We start from the raw sequence: 16,569 nt of genomic DNA, 5'->3' as shown, positions 1-16,569 counted from the left end.
GGTATGGTGGCACATGCCTGTAGTACGAGCTACTCAGGAGTCTGAGACAGGAGAATCACTTGAACCCAGGAGGCAGAGGTTGCAGTGAGCTGAGATTGCACCACTGTACTCCAGCCTGGGTGACAGAAAGAAAAGAGACTTTGTCTAAAAAAAAAAAAAAAAAAAAAAAAAAAAGTGATGATTTAGCCTGGGAGAATCAGTCTTAGAACAACAGTAGGAGCAAATGAGAGGTGTTAGCCCACCCCAATCAGGTTCTTGATAAAAATGACTGTTGATTGAGCACCTAACGTGTGACAGGTGCTATGCTAGGGGTATCCCATATACTCCTGTGAATCCTTACAGCAACCCTAAAATGTAGGGATTGACATTTCCATTTTAAACCCAAGGAAACTGAGGCTCAGAGACATTAAGTCTCTTTTTCCAAAATTACACAGCTAGTGCATGTCTGAATTGGGAGTTACACCTAGATATATCTGATGTCAAAACCCATAGGATAGGGCCAAGCGCATGGCTCAGGCCTGTAATCCCAGCACTTTGGGAGGCCAAGGTGGGCGAATCACTTGAGCCCAGCCATTCGAGACCGTTCGAGACCAGCCTGGCCAATATGGCGAAATCCTATCTCCATGACAGATAGGAAAATTAGTTGGGAGTGATGGCATGTGCCTGTGGTCCCACCTCCTTGGGAGTCTGAGGTGGAAGGGTCACTTGAGCCTAGGATTTTAAGGCTACAGTAAAGTATAATGCTGCACTCCAGTCTGGGTGACAGAGCAAGACCCTGTCTCAAAACAAACAAACAAACAAACAAACAAAAACCTGTAGTATCATGCTCAGCCCTGTGGCAGAGAACGTGAAGGGCAGGAGGGACAGAAGCCTGGGACCCTGCCATCAGGACTTTAAAAAGGTACATGGTGACTGTTTGTCCTCCTGCTTTTCTTTCTCTTAGGGTGGTTCTGACCCCCTCCCCTGGCCCCAGCGTGTCAGCATCTGCTCGGGGCTGCTTTGTGCTGTTGAGTACCTGCATAGCCTGGAGATCATCCACAGCAACGTCAAGAGGTAAGAGAAGGGGGCTGGACCCTGCTGGGGTCTGAGCTGCAAGGGTGGGACCAGAACCTATTCCTGGCTCATTCCCCGCCACCACTCACCCTGTCCCATTCTTCTCTCCCTACCTCCTCTCCCCTACCATCCCCTGGGTGTCTTTTTCTCTGTTATGCCCTCAAAAATGAGTGTTTCCGGGCTGTGCTCTGAGTCCGGTTGCTCTCAGGATGAATCACCTACCTGTCAGCACATTTGTCTCTCTGAGCTGCTGTTTTCCCAGCAAGCCCTCCACACCCTGCTGCGTCTCACTGTCCACGGAGCAGCTGGCCTGGACTTCATCCTTGAACTTTGGCCCATGTCTGCCGACTCCCTGGGATTTCAAGCTACTTGTTCAGTGTCTTCTCTGAGACCTATTCCCTCCTTGTGTAGCTGTTGGTGTTAGCATCTTGTCTGGAAGGCTTCCCGCAGGTTAGGCCTGTATCCCAGCATCTCGGTGCCATGCATGCGAGAGGGAGAGGTCCTTGTCTGAGGATGGTTAGGATAGGGAGGGATTCCGAAGATATCAGAAAATCTGGCAGAACTGGCCCAGAGACACAGAACTCCTATTTCCCCAGAGTTCTCTCTCCATTTGATTTGTGGAAGTCCTTTCTTCTTTTCACTCCCCCAATTTTTTTTGTTTTGTTTTTTTGAGATGGAGTTTCACTCTTTTCACCCAGGCTGGAGTGCAGTGGTGCTATCTCAGCTCTCAGCTCACTGCAACCTTCCTTCATCTCCCAAGTTCAAGTGATTCTTCTGCCTCAGCCTCCTGAGTAGCTGGGATTATAGGCACGTGCCACCGTGCCCAGCTGATTTTTGCATTTTTAGTAGAGACATGGTTTTCACCATGTTGACCAGGCTAGTCTCGAACTCCTGACCTCAGGTGATCCACCCACTTTGGACTTCCAAACTGCTGGAATTATAGGTGCAAGCCACTGTGCCTGGCCCTCTCCCCCAGTTTTTATTTGATTGCACCAATAATTATAATAGCAGGCAAGGAGATGAAAGGGTGAGAGAGGTCACCACTGACCTACCCCGACCCTGACTCATCAGCCGGCCTCTAGGTTTTCTTTCTTTCTTTCTTTTTCTTTTCTTTTTTTTTTTTTTTTTGAGACGGAGTTTCGCTCTTGCTACCCAGTCTGGAGTGCAATGGCGCGATCTCGGCTCACCGCACCCTCCGCCTCCTGGGTTCAGGCAATTCTCCAGCCTCAGCCTCCTGAGTGGCTGGGATTACAGGCATGCGCCACCATGCCCAGCTAATTTTTTGTATTTTTTAGTAGAGACAGGGTTTCACCGTGTTGACCAGGATGGTCTCGATCTCCCGACCTCGCGATCCACCCGCCTCAGCCTCCCAAAGTGCTGGGATTACAAGCTTGAGCCACCGCGCCCGGCGGTTTTCTTTCTTTTTTCAGTTCCTGACCACACAAATCCTTAGTCCCAAGGTAGCACCTGGGTACCGGTTGACATCCCGTTTTTTACCCCTTCATTTAAACATAGTAAACATTGCCCTACATTGTAGGGCATGTCATGTTTTTTAGTGACTTCTTAGTCTTTCCTTAAAGGAATTTGTCCATTATTTACTTAACCACTCCTAATAGTGAATATTGGAATTTGGGGTCTACTTTTTAAAATATTGTTTTTCGGAGTTAGTTCTACACTAAATACACACACATGTATGCACGTACATGCACACACACACACACACACACACACACACACACACACAGCTTTTTTCGGAGATAGGGCCTTGCTCTATTGCCCAGGCTGGAGTACAGTGACGCAGTCTCGGCTCACTGCAGCCTCCCATCTCAGCCTCCCAAGTAGCTGGGACCACAGGTATGCACCACCATGCCCAGCTAATTTTGTTTGTTTTAGCAGAGATGAGGTCTTGCTATGCTGCCCAGGCTGGTCTTAAACTCCTGGGCTCAGGCGATCCTCCTGCCTCAGCCTCACAAAGTGTTGGGATTACAGGCACGAGCCACCATACCTGGCCTGCACTAAATATCTGTACACATGTGGCTTATATTTTTCCCCTTTTTGAGATATTCTCAACGTTTGCTCCTGTGGGTTAGATGACTGGGTCAAATGATTTTTTTTTTTTTTTTTGAGACAGTGTATCACTCTGTTACCCAGGCCAAAGTGCAATGGCATGACCTCAGCTCACTGCAACCTCCACCTCCCAGGTTCAAGCGATTCTCCTGCCTCAGCTTCCTGAGTAGCTGGGACTATAGGCGCACACTGTCACACCTGGCTAATTTTTGTATTTTTAGTAGAGATGAAGTTTTGGCATGTTGGCCAGACTGGTCTTGAATTCCTGACCTCAGGTGATTCACCCACCTCAGCCTCCCAAAGTGCTGAGATTACAGGCGTGACGCTCCGCGCACAGCCAAGATGAATTTTGTTGTTGTTCTTGTTACTTCCCATGATCTAGGCAGGTTTAGTTAAAAAGGATGCTGGCCACTTAGACATGAGTCAGACGGGCCAGAGCTGGGGGTTGAACAGTTGCGGAAGAGACTCAGTCAGCACAGCCCATAGGCTTGGCAGGCTGAGGATAATCAGGGTTGGCATCTGTGGGGATCGGGGAGGCTGTACCTCTTTGGCTACGTTCCTGGGGCAGCAAGACTAATTTGGAGCTCCATCTCCATTTGCTGGAGGGAGTGTGCTCCTGATGCCCTCCCTTCCCCAGTCAGGGCTGGCTCAGAAGCTCCATGCTGAGGGTCTCTGGAGACCCCAACTTGCAGGCGCTGATGTTGCTCTACCACTTTGTCGTCTCCCCAGAGGGTCTCCATGGCAACCTGTGTTTATCCAGCTCAAAATGAGAAGGTTCTCTCTCCTTTTGTTTCCACAGCTCTAATGTCTTGCTGGACCAAAATCTCACCCCCAAGCTTGCTCACCCAATGGCTCACCTGTGTCCTGTCAACAAAAGGTCAAAATACACCATGATGAAGACCCACCTGTTCCAGGCATCAGCCGCGTATCTGCCAGAGGATTTCATCCGGGTGGGGCAGCTCACGAAGCGAGTGGACATCTTCAGCTGTGGAATAGTAAGAGCGTCCTGCTCTGCGTAGGCTGGGGCTGTCCTTCTCACGGCTCCTTTGTAACCACAGAGTACAGTAGAGGCACACGGACACGTTCCATCAAAGTATAGCAGGCTGGCAAGCTGTGGCCCACAGGGCTCTTTTGTGTGGTCTGTGAGCTAAGAGTAGTTTTACATTTATGAAGGATTATATTTTTAAACTCAGAGAAGAATATGTGAGCCAGTTGTGGTGGCTCAAGCCTGTAATCCTGGCACTTACTGAGGTGGGTGGATCATGAGGCCAAGAGATTGAGACCATCCTGGCCAACATGGTGAAACCCCTTCTGTACTAAAAATACAAAAATTAGCTGGGCGTGGTGGCGTGCGCCTTAGTCCCAGCTATTTGAGGGGCTGAGGTAGGAGAATCACTTGAACCCAGGAGGCAGAGGTTGCAGTGAGCTGAGATTGTGCCATTGAACTCCAGCCTGGTGACAGAATGAGACTCCTTCTCAAAAAAAAAAAAAAAGAAAAAAAGAAAAAAGGGCTGGGCGCGATGGCTCAAGCCTGTAATCCCAGCACTTTGGGAGGCCGAGGTGGGTGGATCACGAGGTCAAGAGATCAAGACCATCCTGGTCAACACGGTGAAACCCCGTCTCTACTAAAAATACAAAAAATTAGCTGGGCATGGTGGCGCGTGCCTGTAATTCCAGCTACTCAGGAGGCTGAGGCAGGAGAATTGCCTGAACCCAGGAGGCGGAGGTTGCGGTGAGCCGAGATTGCGCCATTGCACTCCAGCCTGGGTAACGAGCGAAACTCCATCTCAAAAAAAAAAAAAAAAAAAAATGTGACAGAGACTGAATATGCTTCACAAAGGCTCACATATTTACTGTATGGCCTGTTACAGAAGAAATTTGCCAACCCTTGAAGGAAAACCGCTCATGAGAGTCCAGGTTCTAGTAGGCTACAAATATCCTCTCCTGACTTCCCTAATTCCCATCCAGCCATCCACTTGTCCATCCAGGTGTCTGTTTGTCCTTGTTTTTTCATTGCTGTCTGGTCATCCATCCAGCCTTCAGCTGCCCATCTATTCAGTGACCATCTTCCCACCCAGCACCCATCCCCACCACCACCACCATCCTTATCTGCCATTACGTCGTGCCAGGAACTAGGAATATGAATGTAACAAAAACACACTCTCTCCCCTCAGGAGCTCATGGTCTGCACGTAGCAGTCTCCAAAGTATCTTTCTGTAGAACACCGATTCCTTTGGATCTCTAGGATTGATGTGGTAAAAGGGTTTGTGCCCTGATAGGCTTGGAAATACTGCATTAGACAAAGTCAAGCAGGTTTCTTTACCACGAGATTAATTCAAGCTGGTAGGATGGTAATGAGCCTTTAATCTGGTACTTGTGAATTTACCACAGAGGGGGATGCAGTGTCTCCCAAACTCATTCGACTGTGGAACCTCGTTTTCTCAGAATATCTGTCCTCGTCAGTGTTCCATGGAACCCAGTCTGGGAAATGCTGGCTGAGAAGAGTGGCAGTCAGGTTGGCTTCTGCCTAGTGCATCCAGCTGCCCCTTGGGCCTCACCCTCTCTTCTCTAGCCTTGAACTGTGCACTTCCTCTCTCTGAACACAGTCTCCTGTCTGTCTATCTCTGCCACTATAACTGTAGCCCTGAGTCACCTCTGCCCTCAGCCAGTACCTCAGATTCTGCGCCCCTGTGTCTCCCAGCTGGTTCCTCTGCCTTCCTCAGCCCCACTGCAAGTTGTTCAGTGAAGCTCAGCGGGGCTAGTCCAGGCTCCTGCTCCTTTAAGAACCAGGGGGATGGAACCCGTAGGGCCAGCTCAGTTACTTTCAGCTGTATGACCTACACCCAGCACCGGTATCTCTGGGCCTCAGTTATGTCTTTTGCAAGGTTGGGTTAACAATGCATGTGGAGATGAATGGAATAATGTATATAAACTGGTGAGCACAGTACCCTGCACCTACCAAGAATATGATGATGACTGTGCTTATTGTTATTCCTACCTTTACACCCTCCTTCTGATAGCTGTTTACTCTCGACCTTCTAACTGTGCTGTTGGTGTCACAGATGACTTCCTTATCCATCCATTCACCTTCCCACCCATCCCATCCACCCACCCACCCATTCCCCCACGCATCCATCCTCCCACCCACCTACCCATCCATCCACCCACCCACCCATTCCCCCACGCACCCATCCTCCCACCCACCTACCCATCCATCCACCCACCCATCCATCCATCCACCCACCCATCCATCCATCCATCCTCTCACCCACCCACCCACCCACCCATCCATCCATCCATCCATCCACCTACCCACACATCCACCCATTTATCCATCCATCTACCCACCCACCCATCCATCCATTCATTCATTGAGTGCCCACTGGTTCCTGCTACCCTTTTGCTAAGTCCTGTCTCTGGTTGACTGATACGCTTTTGAACTTTGGTTCTTCCTGTGGGGAGCACAGTGCCTTGCTCAGTGTTTTTTGATGAGCGCTAAATGACCTCTATAAAGGACTTGACTCAGAGCCTGCCCTGTGGGAAGAGGCACAGGAACTCTTTGTTTATTCACATCCGCTTGTTCCTTCCCTTCCTGGCAGTGACGAGTCAGGAGTCCCTTTTCAATTGACTCCTGTCCTGCTTGCTGCAGTGGTGCCCTCTGCTGCCCCCTTCTGGCCACTGCCAGTCTGCTATTAATCCTGGGTGGTTTCAAACCTTTTATCTTTTCCTTCCTTCAGGCTTGGAGGGATTCTTGGCGATAAACAGGACCCTATTATGACTTTCGAGAGATGCTGTGGAAGAGAGATTCCATACTAAATGTGGGGTATTCATGCCTTTAATATTCACGACTGCTAGTCTCCATTTAAAGATGAGGACACTGAGGCTCAGGTTTTAGTTATGTGCTAAAGATCACCTGAGCATGTAAGGAACGGAGTCAGAATTTGAACTCAGGCCTGACTGTAGAGCCCTTAACCGTCATGCTGTTTTCTCCTGAGAAACCCTGTTCAAAGCAGGTTTTCTCATTTATTAAGACGTACATCATGGTTTGTCCCATTTTGTGGTGACTTACATGGATACAGGGCTGTGCTACTTCTGCGAGTGGATGCATTAATGAAAAAATAATGTTGGGCCGGGCGCGGTGGCTCAAGCCTGTAATCCCAGCACTTTGGGAGGCCGAGGCGGGTGGATCACGAGGTCAAGAGATCGAGACCATCCTGGTCAACATGGTGAAACCCCGTCTCTACTAAAAATACAAAAAATTAGCTGGGCATGGTGGCGCGTGCCTGTAATCCCAGCTACTCGGGAGGCTGAGGCAGGAGAATTGCCTGAACCCAGGAGGCGGAGGTTGCGGTGAGCCGAGATCGCGTCATTACACTCCAGCCTGGGCAACAAGAGCGAAACTTTGTCTCAAAAAAAAATAATAATAAAAATAAATAATGTTAATAAAGGCCTGACAGTGAAACATGCTATGGATACTGTGACATTTGTCTAGAATACATACCTGCCTGCACGCAGATGCCTTCTTTCCCTGAGATTGACACAGCAATGCCTGCTTGCCATAGCTGAAGGATTTTTATTTTATTTATTTATTTAAACTGGGGTCTTGCTATATTGCCCAGGCAGGTCTCAAACTCCTGGGCTCAAGCTATCCTCCCGCCTCTGCCTCCCTAAGAGCTGGGATTATAGGCATGAGCCACAGCGCCTGGCCGGCTGAAGGATTTTTAAACAAAATAATCTTTAAAAAATAGTGTGTATATATGTGTGCATATATCTGTATCTGTTGATATCTGTATCTATACCTATATATATCTTATGGTAATACACATAAACACAGACATACACAAACACGAATTTTTGAGAACCATCTTCCCTGCCTGGCTATCAGTTAATTACAACCTTCTACTGGTAGCTAGATGGCATCTTTAATTGGGAGGTGTTTAGTGATATTCCCACGTGGGCAGGTGTGTCTGCTGGCAATGAAGAGTAGCACCTAGAGCTCAGACTTTGCAACTGAGAAGACAGAATCTGCTGCCTGGCCGTGTGCACCAGAGTCTGAACCATGCTAACTCATGTTCTGTTCTCTCCAGGTGTTGGCTGAGGTCCTCACAGGCATCCCTGCGATGGATAACAACCGAAGACCAGTTTACCTGGTAAGGGAACTTGTCACATCTGGCTGGGTGGTATATTTGGGCCTCACAGCTCTGTGGGTAGAGAGGCAAGTGACCTCACCTCTGGCTAGTTTTACACAGCTAACGAGGCCTGGTCTAAGGTTCCATATGCATCCCCACAAAGTAGCTGTAACCTCCCATCTCCACCTGCCAGCCAGCCATTGCCTTTTCATGATCATAGCATTTGGGGCTTGGTGCTGTGGGTCATGCCTGTGATCCCAGCACTTTGGGAGGCTAAGGTGGCCTGATCATTTGAGATCAGGAGTTCTCCATACCAGCCTGGCCAACATGGTGAAACCCTGTCTCTATTAAAAAAACAAACAAACAAACAAAAAACTTACAGAAAAACCTCAAAATTGTCCAGATGTAGTAGCATGCACTTGTAATCCCAGCTACTTGGGAGGTTGAGGCAGGAGAATCATTTGAGCCTGGGAGGCAGAGGTTGCAGTGAGCCGAGATCATGTCACTGCACTCCAGCCTTCCAGCCTGGGTGACAGAGTGAGACTCCATCTCAAAAAAAAAAAAAAAAAAGGTTAAAAAAAAGAATTTATCAGGCAATTAGGGATTTTCCTTAAATAGATAAAAATTTTAGCCCTTTTAAACAAGTTTCTTTTCTTTTTCTTTTCTTTTTTTTTTTTTTTTTTTGAGACAGTCTCACTCTGTAACCAGGCGCCAGGCTGAAATGCAGTGGCACGATCTTGGCTCACTGCAACTCGGCCTCCCGGGTTCAAACAATTATCCTGTCTCAGCCTCCTGAGTAGCTGGGACTACAGGTGCGCGCCACCATGCCCAATTAAGTTTTGTATTTTTAGTAGAGACAGGGTTTCACAATGTTGGCCAGGATGGTCTTGATCTCTTGAGTTCGTGATCTGCCCGCCTCGGCCTCCCAGATTGCTGGGATTACAGGCGTGAGCCACCACGCCGGGCCACAAGTTTCTATAATAAAAGGAATTTCCATTTTGTAAGCCAAAGATCTGATATACATTGTCATTTAAAAAATATAACAACCTGGCTGGGTGTGGTGGCTCATGTCTCTAATCCCAGTACTTTGGGGAAGGCCAAGGTGGGCAGATCACTTGAGGCCAGGAGTTCGAGACCAGCCTGGGCAACATGGTGAAACCCCGTGTGTATTAAAAATACAAAAATTAGCCTGGTGTGGTGGCACAAGCCTGTAATCTCAGCTACTTGGGAGGCTGAAGCCAAGAATCACTTGAACCCAGAAGATGGAGGCTGCAGTGAGCTGAGATTGCACCACTGCACTCCAGCCTGGGTAACAGAGTGAGACCCTGTCTCAAAAAAGAATTAAAATATAACAACCTAGCCGGACTTTGTATTAAGTACTTTCTATACATTACCTTTATAAATCATCTCAGCTTTTCCATGATAAAGTCATTATGTTCATCTGCAGATGAGGAAAGCTGGCTCTGAGGTTGGCCTGGCATCTTGGTTGGAGTTACCAAGTGTCAGAGATGGAATTCTGAGTCAGATCTCCCTGACCCAAGATCCTGAGTTCTTAACCACAGCAGTCTCCTGCCTGTTTCTTGTGACAGTCCAACCATACAAATTCAGTATTATCATCCCCATTTACAGCTGAGAAAACTGAGGCCAAGCTGAAGTGACCCTCGGTGAGATCAGTGGTGGAACTGGGATTTAATTGAACCCATGGCTTCTGCAGAGTTGCAAATCTCACGAAAGCTCTAGTTTTCTTCATCAGTTTGAGAGGGGCCACCTTTTCCTACTAGATGTTGAGGCCATTGGAACAGACAGATTTTTCTTTTTCTGGTGACTGGGCCCCTGGGCTCTGGAGTAGGGAGGCTGAAGACCTCCCCACTACATGCAGAAAGTCATGACATGTCCTTTTGCTGAAGTTCACCCCTTTTGGGCAGTCAACGTCATATGCTGCAGAGAGGTCTGTCTGGGCAGCTCAGATGTGATTTGGGCCGTTTTGGGGCAGTTTCCCATCTCTTGACTGTTTTCTTGAAATGCATTTCCCAGCAGTCCTCTGGGGCTCCCCAGACAAGTGTCAAAGGAGGCTTTTTGAGGCACTGACATGAAATCGTCTAGATTTTTTTTTTTTTTTTTGAGACGGAGTTTCGCCCTTGTTACCCAGGCTGGAGTGCAATGGTACAATCTCGGCTCACCGCAACCTCTGCCTCCTGGGCTCAGGCAATGCTCCTGCCTCAGCCTCCTAAATAGCTGGGATTACAGGCACACGCCACCATGCCCAGCTAATTTTTTGTATGTTTAGTAGAGATGGGGCTTCACCATGTTGACCAGGATGGTCTCGATCTCTCGACCTCGTGATCCACCCGCCTCGGCCTCCCAAAGTGCTGGGATTACAGGCTTGAGCCACCGCGCCCGGCTTTTTTTTTTTTTTTTGGCTAATGATTTCTAAAAATGTAGAAAATAACGATTTTTAAAAATTTAGTTTATTTCTCTTCCTCTAGACTCTCTTATAGTCTCTTATCATGTTCTGTTGTGGTAAGTGCAATCTGATGATTAACCAAGATTTGAATCAGGGAGGAAAGCTTGCTGACTTCCTGTGGCCCAGGGTAGGAGGAAGCAGGTCTCCCCCAGGCTCAGGAAAGTGTTCGTTGCAACGGTGTTTCCTGAGGAGATTTGATGGTTTCCAGCAAAATTAAAAATATGGGCACCGTCCATTTAAGCCTAGAGAAACATGCAGACAGGTCAGGAGAGACACATGAACAAGGATATTTGTAGTAACATATTTTTTTTTCAAGACAGAGTCGCCCTCTGTCGCCCAGGCTGAGTACAGTGGCGTGATCTTGGCTCACTGCAACCTCTGCCCCCGGGGTTCAAGTGATTCTCCTCCCTCAGCCTCCCCGGTAGCTGGGACGACAGGAGCATGTCACCTCGCCCAGCTAATTTTTGTATATTTTTTAGTAGAGGCAGGGTTTCACCATGTTGGCTAGGTTGACTTCGAACTCCTGACATCAGTCAGGTGATCCACCTGCCTCAGCCTCCCAAAGTGTTGGGCTTACAGGAGGGAGGCACTTTGCCTGGCCAAATTTAATTTAACTTGATTTAGACAGGGGTCTTGCCCTGTCACCCAGGCTGGAGTGCAGTGGCATGATCGTTGCTCACTGCCACCTCGAACTCCTGGGCTCAAGGGATCTTACCACCTTAGCCTCCCGACTAGCTGGAATTATAAGCATGAGTCACTGTGCCTGGGATCTGACAGGGTTATTGAAGGTTAAATATGTGACATGTGTAAAATAATGACTAGAACATAATAAACATAATGTATGTTAATAATTATTATTATCATTGTTATTTGAGATAAGGTCTCTGCCACCCAGGCTAGCATGTAGCGGTGCAGTCATGGCTCACTGTAACCTTGAATTCCTGGCCTCAAGTGATCCTCCCACTTTAGCCTCCCAAGTAATTGGGACCACAGGCATGTGCCACCACTCCTAGCTAATTCGTATTTTTATTTTATTTATTTATTTTTTATTATTTTGAGACAGTCTCACTCTGTCGCCCAGACTGGAGTATAGCAGCGCAGTCTCGGCTCACTGCAGCCTCCAGCTTCTGGCTTCAAATGATTCTCCTGCCTCAGCTTCTCCAATAGCTGGGATAACAGGCATGCAACAACATGCCCAGCTAATTTCTGTATTTTAAGTAGAGACAGGCCAGGCTGGTCTTGAACTCCTGATGTCAAGTGATCCACTTGCCTCCGCGGCCTCCCAGGTAACTGGAACCACAGGAATGTGCCCTCACACCCAGCTAATTTTTAATTTTTTTTTTAAAGAGACGGGGTCTCACTATGTTGCTCAGGCCGGAGTGTGTTGGTTATTCACAGGCGAGATCCCACTACTGATCAGCAAAGGAGTTTTGACCTGCTCCGTTTTCAATCTGGGCCAGTTCACTCCTCCTTAGGCAACCTGGTGGTCCCCCACTCCTGGGAGGTCACCATATTGTTGCCAAACTTAGTGCGGACGCCCGATCAGCATAGTGCACTACAGCCCAGAACTCCTGGACTCAAGCGATCCTCTCACCTCAGCCTCCCGAGTAGCTGGGACTACAGGCATGCCCCACTGCACCCCGCAATGTTTTTTTTTTGTTGTTTTTTTTTAGATGGAGTCTCACTCTGTCACCCAGGCTGGAGTGCAGTGGCGTGATCTTGGCTCACTGCAACTTCCGCCTCCCAGGGTCAAGTGATTCTCCTGACTCAGCCTCCTGAGTAGCTGAGACTACAGACACATGCCATCACACCTGTCTAATTTTTTATTTTTAATAGAAACAGAGTTTCACCATGTTGGCCAGGCTGGTCTCGAACTCCTGACCTCATATTATCCTCCCGCCTTGGCCTCCCAAAGGGCTGGGATTATAAGTGTGAGCCACTGTGCCCAGCCATTTAAAATTTTTAATTTGTAGAGACGGAGTCTTGTTATATTGTCCAGGCTGATATTGCTATTATTTTAATAGCTCTTAGGATACTATTTTAATTATTACATAAGTAAATATATAACCAAAATAATTATATCTGTATACCAGAAAGTATTATAATGAAAATTATTAGCAAGGGTTACCTTTGGAGTGTAGAAATGAAGAGAAAGGTAAACTTTTGCCCCCAATTTTAACCACTTATGTTTAATTTTAATTTTTTTTTTTTTGAGACAGAGTCATGCTCTGTCACCAGGCGCCAGGCTAGAGTGCAGTGGCATGATCTCAGCTAACTGCAACCTCCGCCTCCTGGGTTCAAGCAATTCTCCTGCCTCAGCCTCCTGAGTAGCTGGGACTGCAGGCACACGCCACCACACCCAGCTAATTTTTGTATTTTTAGTAGAGATGGGGTTTCACCATATTGGCCAGGATGGTCTCCATCTCTTGACCTCGTGATCCACCCGCCTTGGCCTCCCAAAGTGCTGGGATTACAGGCTTGAGCCACTGCGCCTGGTCCCTATTTTTGTTTTTATATGGAGATGGGACCTACGCTTTTTTGCCCAGGCTGGTTTTGAACTCCTGGGCTCAAGCATTCTGCCTGCCTCAGCCTCCCAAAGTGCTGAGATTACAGGCGTGAGCCACCACACCCGGCCATGGTTATGTTTCTTAAGACTCTTAACGTCTTACAACCTCTCCTGCAATGCCCTTTTTCATTTTGGATGTTGTTGCATTTTTGCATAGAATGGGTCATTTGCCTTATATAGACAGACTGTCTCACATCCTGGGTTTTGCTGATTACATTCTGTGGTCTCCTTTCCTTGTTTCTCTATTCCTCATATTTCCTGTATTTGCCAGTTAGCCGTTGTGACTTGTTTAGAGCCATGATCAATGCCTTTGTCAAGAACACTCTTCCTAGAGGCGCTGTGAGCCTCCCATTGCTTCACTACAAGGGGCGCGTAGCCTGTTGTCCTACTTTTAGTGCTAAGACTTGGCCGGGCGCGGTGGCTCAAGCCTGTAATCCCAGCACTTTGGGAGGCCGAGGCGGGTGGATCACGAGGTTGAGAGATCGAGACCATCCTGGTCAACATGGTGAAACCCCGTCTCTACTAAAAATACTAAAAATTAGCTGGGCATGGTGGCGCATGCCTGTAATCCCAGCTACTCAGGAGGCTGAGGCAGGAGAATTGCCTGAACCCAGGAGGCGGAGGTTGCGGTGAGCCGAGATCGCGCCATTGCACTCCAGCCTGGGTAACAAGAGCGAAACTCCGTCTCAAAAAAAAAAAAAAAAAAAAAAAGACTGATCAGTGTATTCAGGTTTTGGTGCTAAGATTGATCAGTGGTTTCAGGTGGAGCTGTGAACTCCTTCATGGTGAAGTTCCCCCGACATCGTTTAATCATGGGTTCTCAGTACCCCCAACCCCTGTTTAAACACCAGGTGTCTTCAGTACTTTCTTTGATGATCATCATAGTCTTTGCATGAAGATACATAGCAATGATGGCAGGTTTCCAGTTGGAGCAAGTTGTGAGACCCTACCTCTAGAAAAAAAGAAAATAATAAACTTCTGCTGTTCTTAATAATCAGTTTTAAACACTAGTATTTTTTTAAAAGATAAACATTTAAGTTGGCCACAGTGGCTCACACCTATAATCTGAGCACTTTGAGATATCAAGGCAGGAGGATTACTTGAGCCCAGAAGTTCAAGACCAGTCTGGGCAACATGTTGAGACCTCATCTCTACAAAAAATCAAAAAGTTAGCCAAGTACAGTGGTATGTGCCTGTAGTCCCAGCTACTTGGGAGGCTGAGGAGGGAGGACTGATTGAACTGAGAAGGTTGAGACTGTGGTGAGCTGTGATTATATTACTGTGCCTAGACTATTTTTAAGAGTTTAAATGCAAAACCAGAATATAGAGAATGTGGTAAATATAGGAAAGTACGAACAATAAAATAGAGGGTTAGGCATGGTGGCTTATGCCTGTAATCTCACTACTTTGGGAAACCAAGGCAAGAGTATATAGCTTGAGGCCAGGAGTTTGAGACCAGCCTGGACGACATAGTGAAACTCTGTCTCAACAAAAAATACAAAAGTTAGCCAGGCATTGTGGTGCATGCTGACAGTCCTAGCTACTCTGGAGACTGAGGCAGGGGATTGCTTGAGCCTGGGAATTCGAGGTTACAGTGAGCCATGATCACGTCACTGTACTCCAGCCTGGGAAACAGAGTAAGACCCTGCCTCTAAAAAACAAAAAAAAATAGAAATCACTCCTGAAGATACAACTACTAATATTTGGCAACCTGCCCACTGGTCTTTATTTTGTGTATGTATATAGAGAGATAGTTTGTATTACCTATATATTTACATTTTATTTACAGCATGGATTTTCATCAGATTTTTGTATCTTATGTAGATGAAATATGCAATATATGTAATGCATACAGCATATGGTATGTAACACATAAAGTACATTGAAATACTTATATATAAAGTTATATTATTTACATGTGAAACCATATAAAATACTATATATTTTATAACATATAGTTATAAATATGCACATCGATGACATTTTATTTCATATTTTAATTAAAAAAATTTTTTTTAACACATTGGTGTTCTCTGTGATTCTAGCCAGATATAACATTATTTTAAAAGTACACAAAACATTATATATGACAAACATGTATGAATGTATAAAAATTATATATAAATGTTATATTATTTATACAAATATACTAGAAATATTTCATGGTAATATAATTATATAATAGATTAATACACTATAACTGTCCATAGTATCCATAATTATATTACATATTAATTTTCTTACAATATATTTAACTTTTAGTATATTTAAGCTTGCTCTTCTCTCTCTATATATGTGTATATATATAAAACAGGTTTTTTTTCCCCTGAGATAGAATCTTGCTTTGTTGCCCAGGCTGGAGTGCAGTGGCACCATCTCGGCTCACTCCAACCTCTGCCTCCCGGGTTCAAGCAATTCTTGTGCCCCAGCTTCCTGAGTAGCTGGGATCACAGGTGCATGCCACCATGCCCAGCTAATTTTTTTTTTGTATTTTTAGTAGATATGAGGTTTAACTATCTTGGCCAGGCTGGTCTCGAACTTCTGACCTCAAGTGATCTGCCTGCCTTGGCCTCCCTGTAAAGGGATTACAGGTGTGAGGCACTGCGCCTGGCCTACAGTACATTTTTTTTACAGTATTAAACACAGTGTATTTGTAACATTTATATATATGCTAATCATATATACCATATTATTCATGAAATATACAACATATAACTTAAATAAATATACTTACATATTTGTATAAAATTATTTATATAGCATATATTCTATTGTATGCATAGTTCAGATTCCTGCATTTTATGTCATACAAAATATAAAATATATGTAAATATAAAATGTATAAAAAGTATCAATAGACATAATATTTTCTTTATAGTAGCTGTCCTGTTATGTATACATAGGTCAGAATCCTGTATTTGAAATGTTTATATCATAAGAGATTGTCCATTTATTTGTTAATAAGATTATGTAAGTGCTCATCATGTAGTAAGTACCATATAAATGGTAACTATTATTACTGTTAGTTATTATCACTAAAAGACTATTGAATATTCCATGTCAGGTGTTAGTCTTTGTGCTTTAGGTGCACTGTTTTATTTAATGGTGTGTTAGTCCTAGGTGTAGTTATTTTATGTTTTTTTTTAAGACAGAATTTCCCTGTCGCCGAGGCTGGAGTGCAGTGCCGTGATCTCCGCCCACCCTCCCTCTGGGTTCAAGCAATTCCTCTGCCTCAGCCTCCCTAGCAGCTGGGATTACAGGCGTGTGCTACCACGGCCAGCTATTTTGTA

At 46.0% G+C, this 16,569-nt stretch overlaps 1 protein-coding gene across 3 annotated transcripts in view; it reads left to right on the top strand.

The window, feature by feature from the left end:
• The window catches only part of IRAK2 (interleukin 1 receptor associated kinase 2), an 80,307-nt gene that overhangs the window by 54,780 nt on the left and 8,958 nt on the right, over positions 1 to 16,569 (top strand). For all 3 annotated transcript variants that reach the window (XM_074404795.1, XM_074404794.1, XM_010337786.3), the window contains exons 8-10: positions 944 to 1,053; positions 3,920 to 4,115; positions 8,208 to 8,270. In XM_074404795.1, coding sequence (XP_074260896.1) covers positions 944 to 1,053; positions 3,920 to 4,115; positions 8,208 to 8,270 — 369 coding nt within the window. The remainder of the gene's footprint in view (positions 1 to 943; positions 1,054 to 3,919; positions 4,116 to 8,207; positions 8,271 to 16,569) is intronic.

The sequence above is a fragment of the Saimiri boliviensis genome, chromosome 8 (assembly GCF_048565385.1).
Source record: "Saimiri boliviensis isolate mSaiBol1 chromosome 8, mSaiBol1.pri, whole genome shotgun sequence".
Taxonomy (NCBI): Eukaryota; Metazoa; Chordata; class Mammalia; order Primates; family Cebidae; genus Saimiri; species Saimiri boliviensis.
This window is presented reverse-complemented; position numbering and strand designations above follow the sequence as displayed.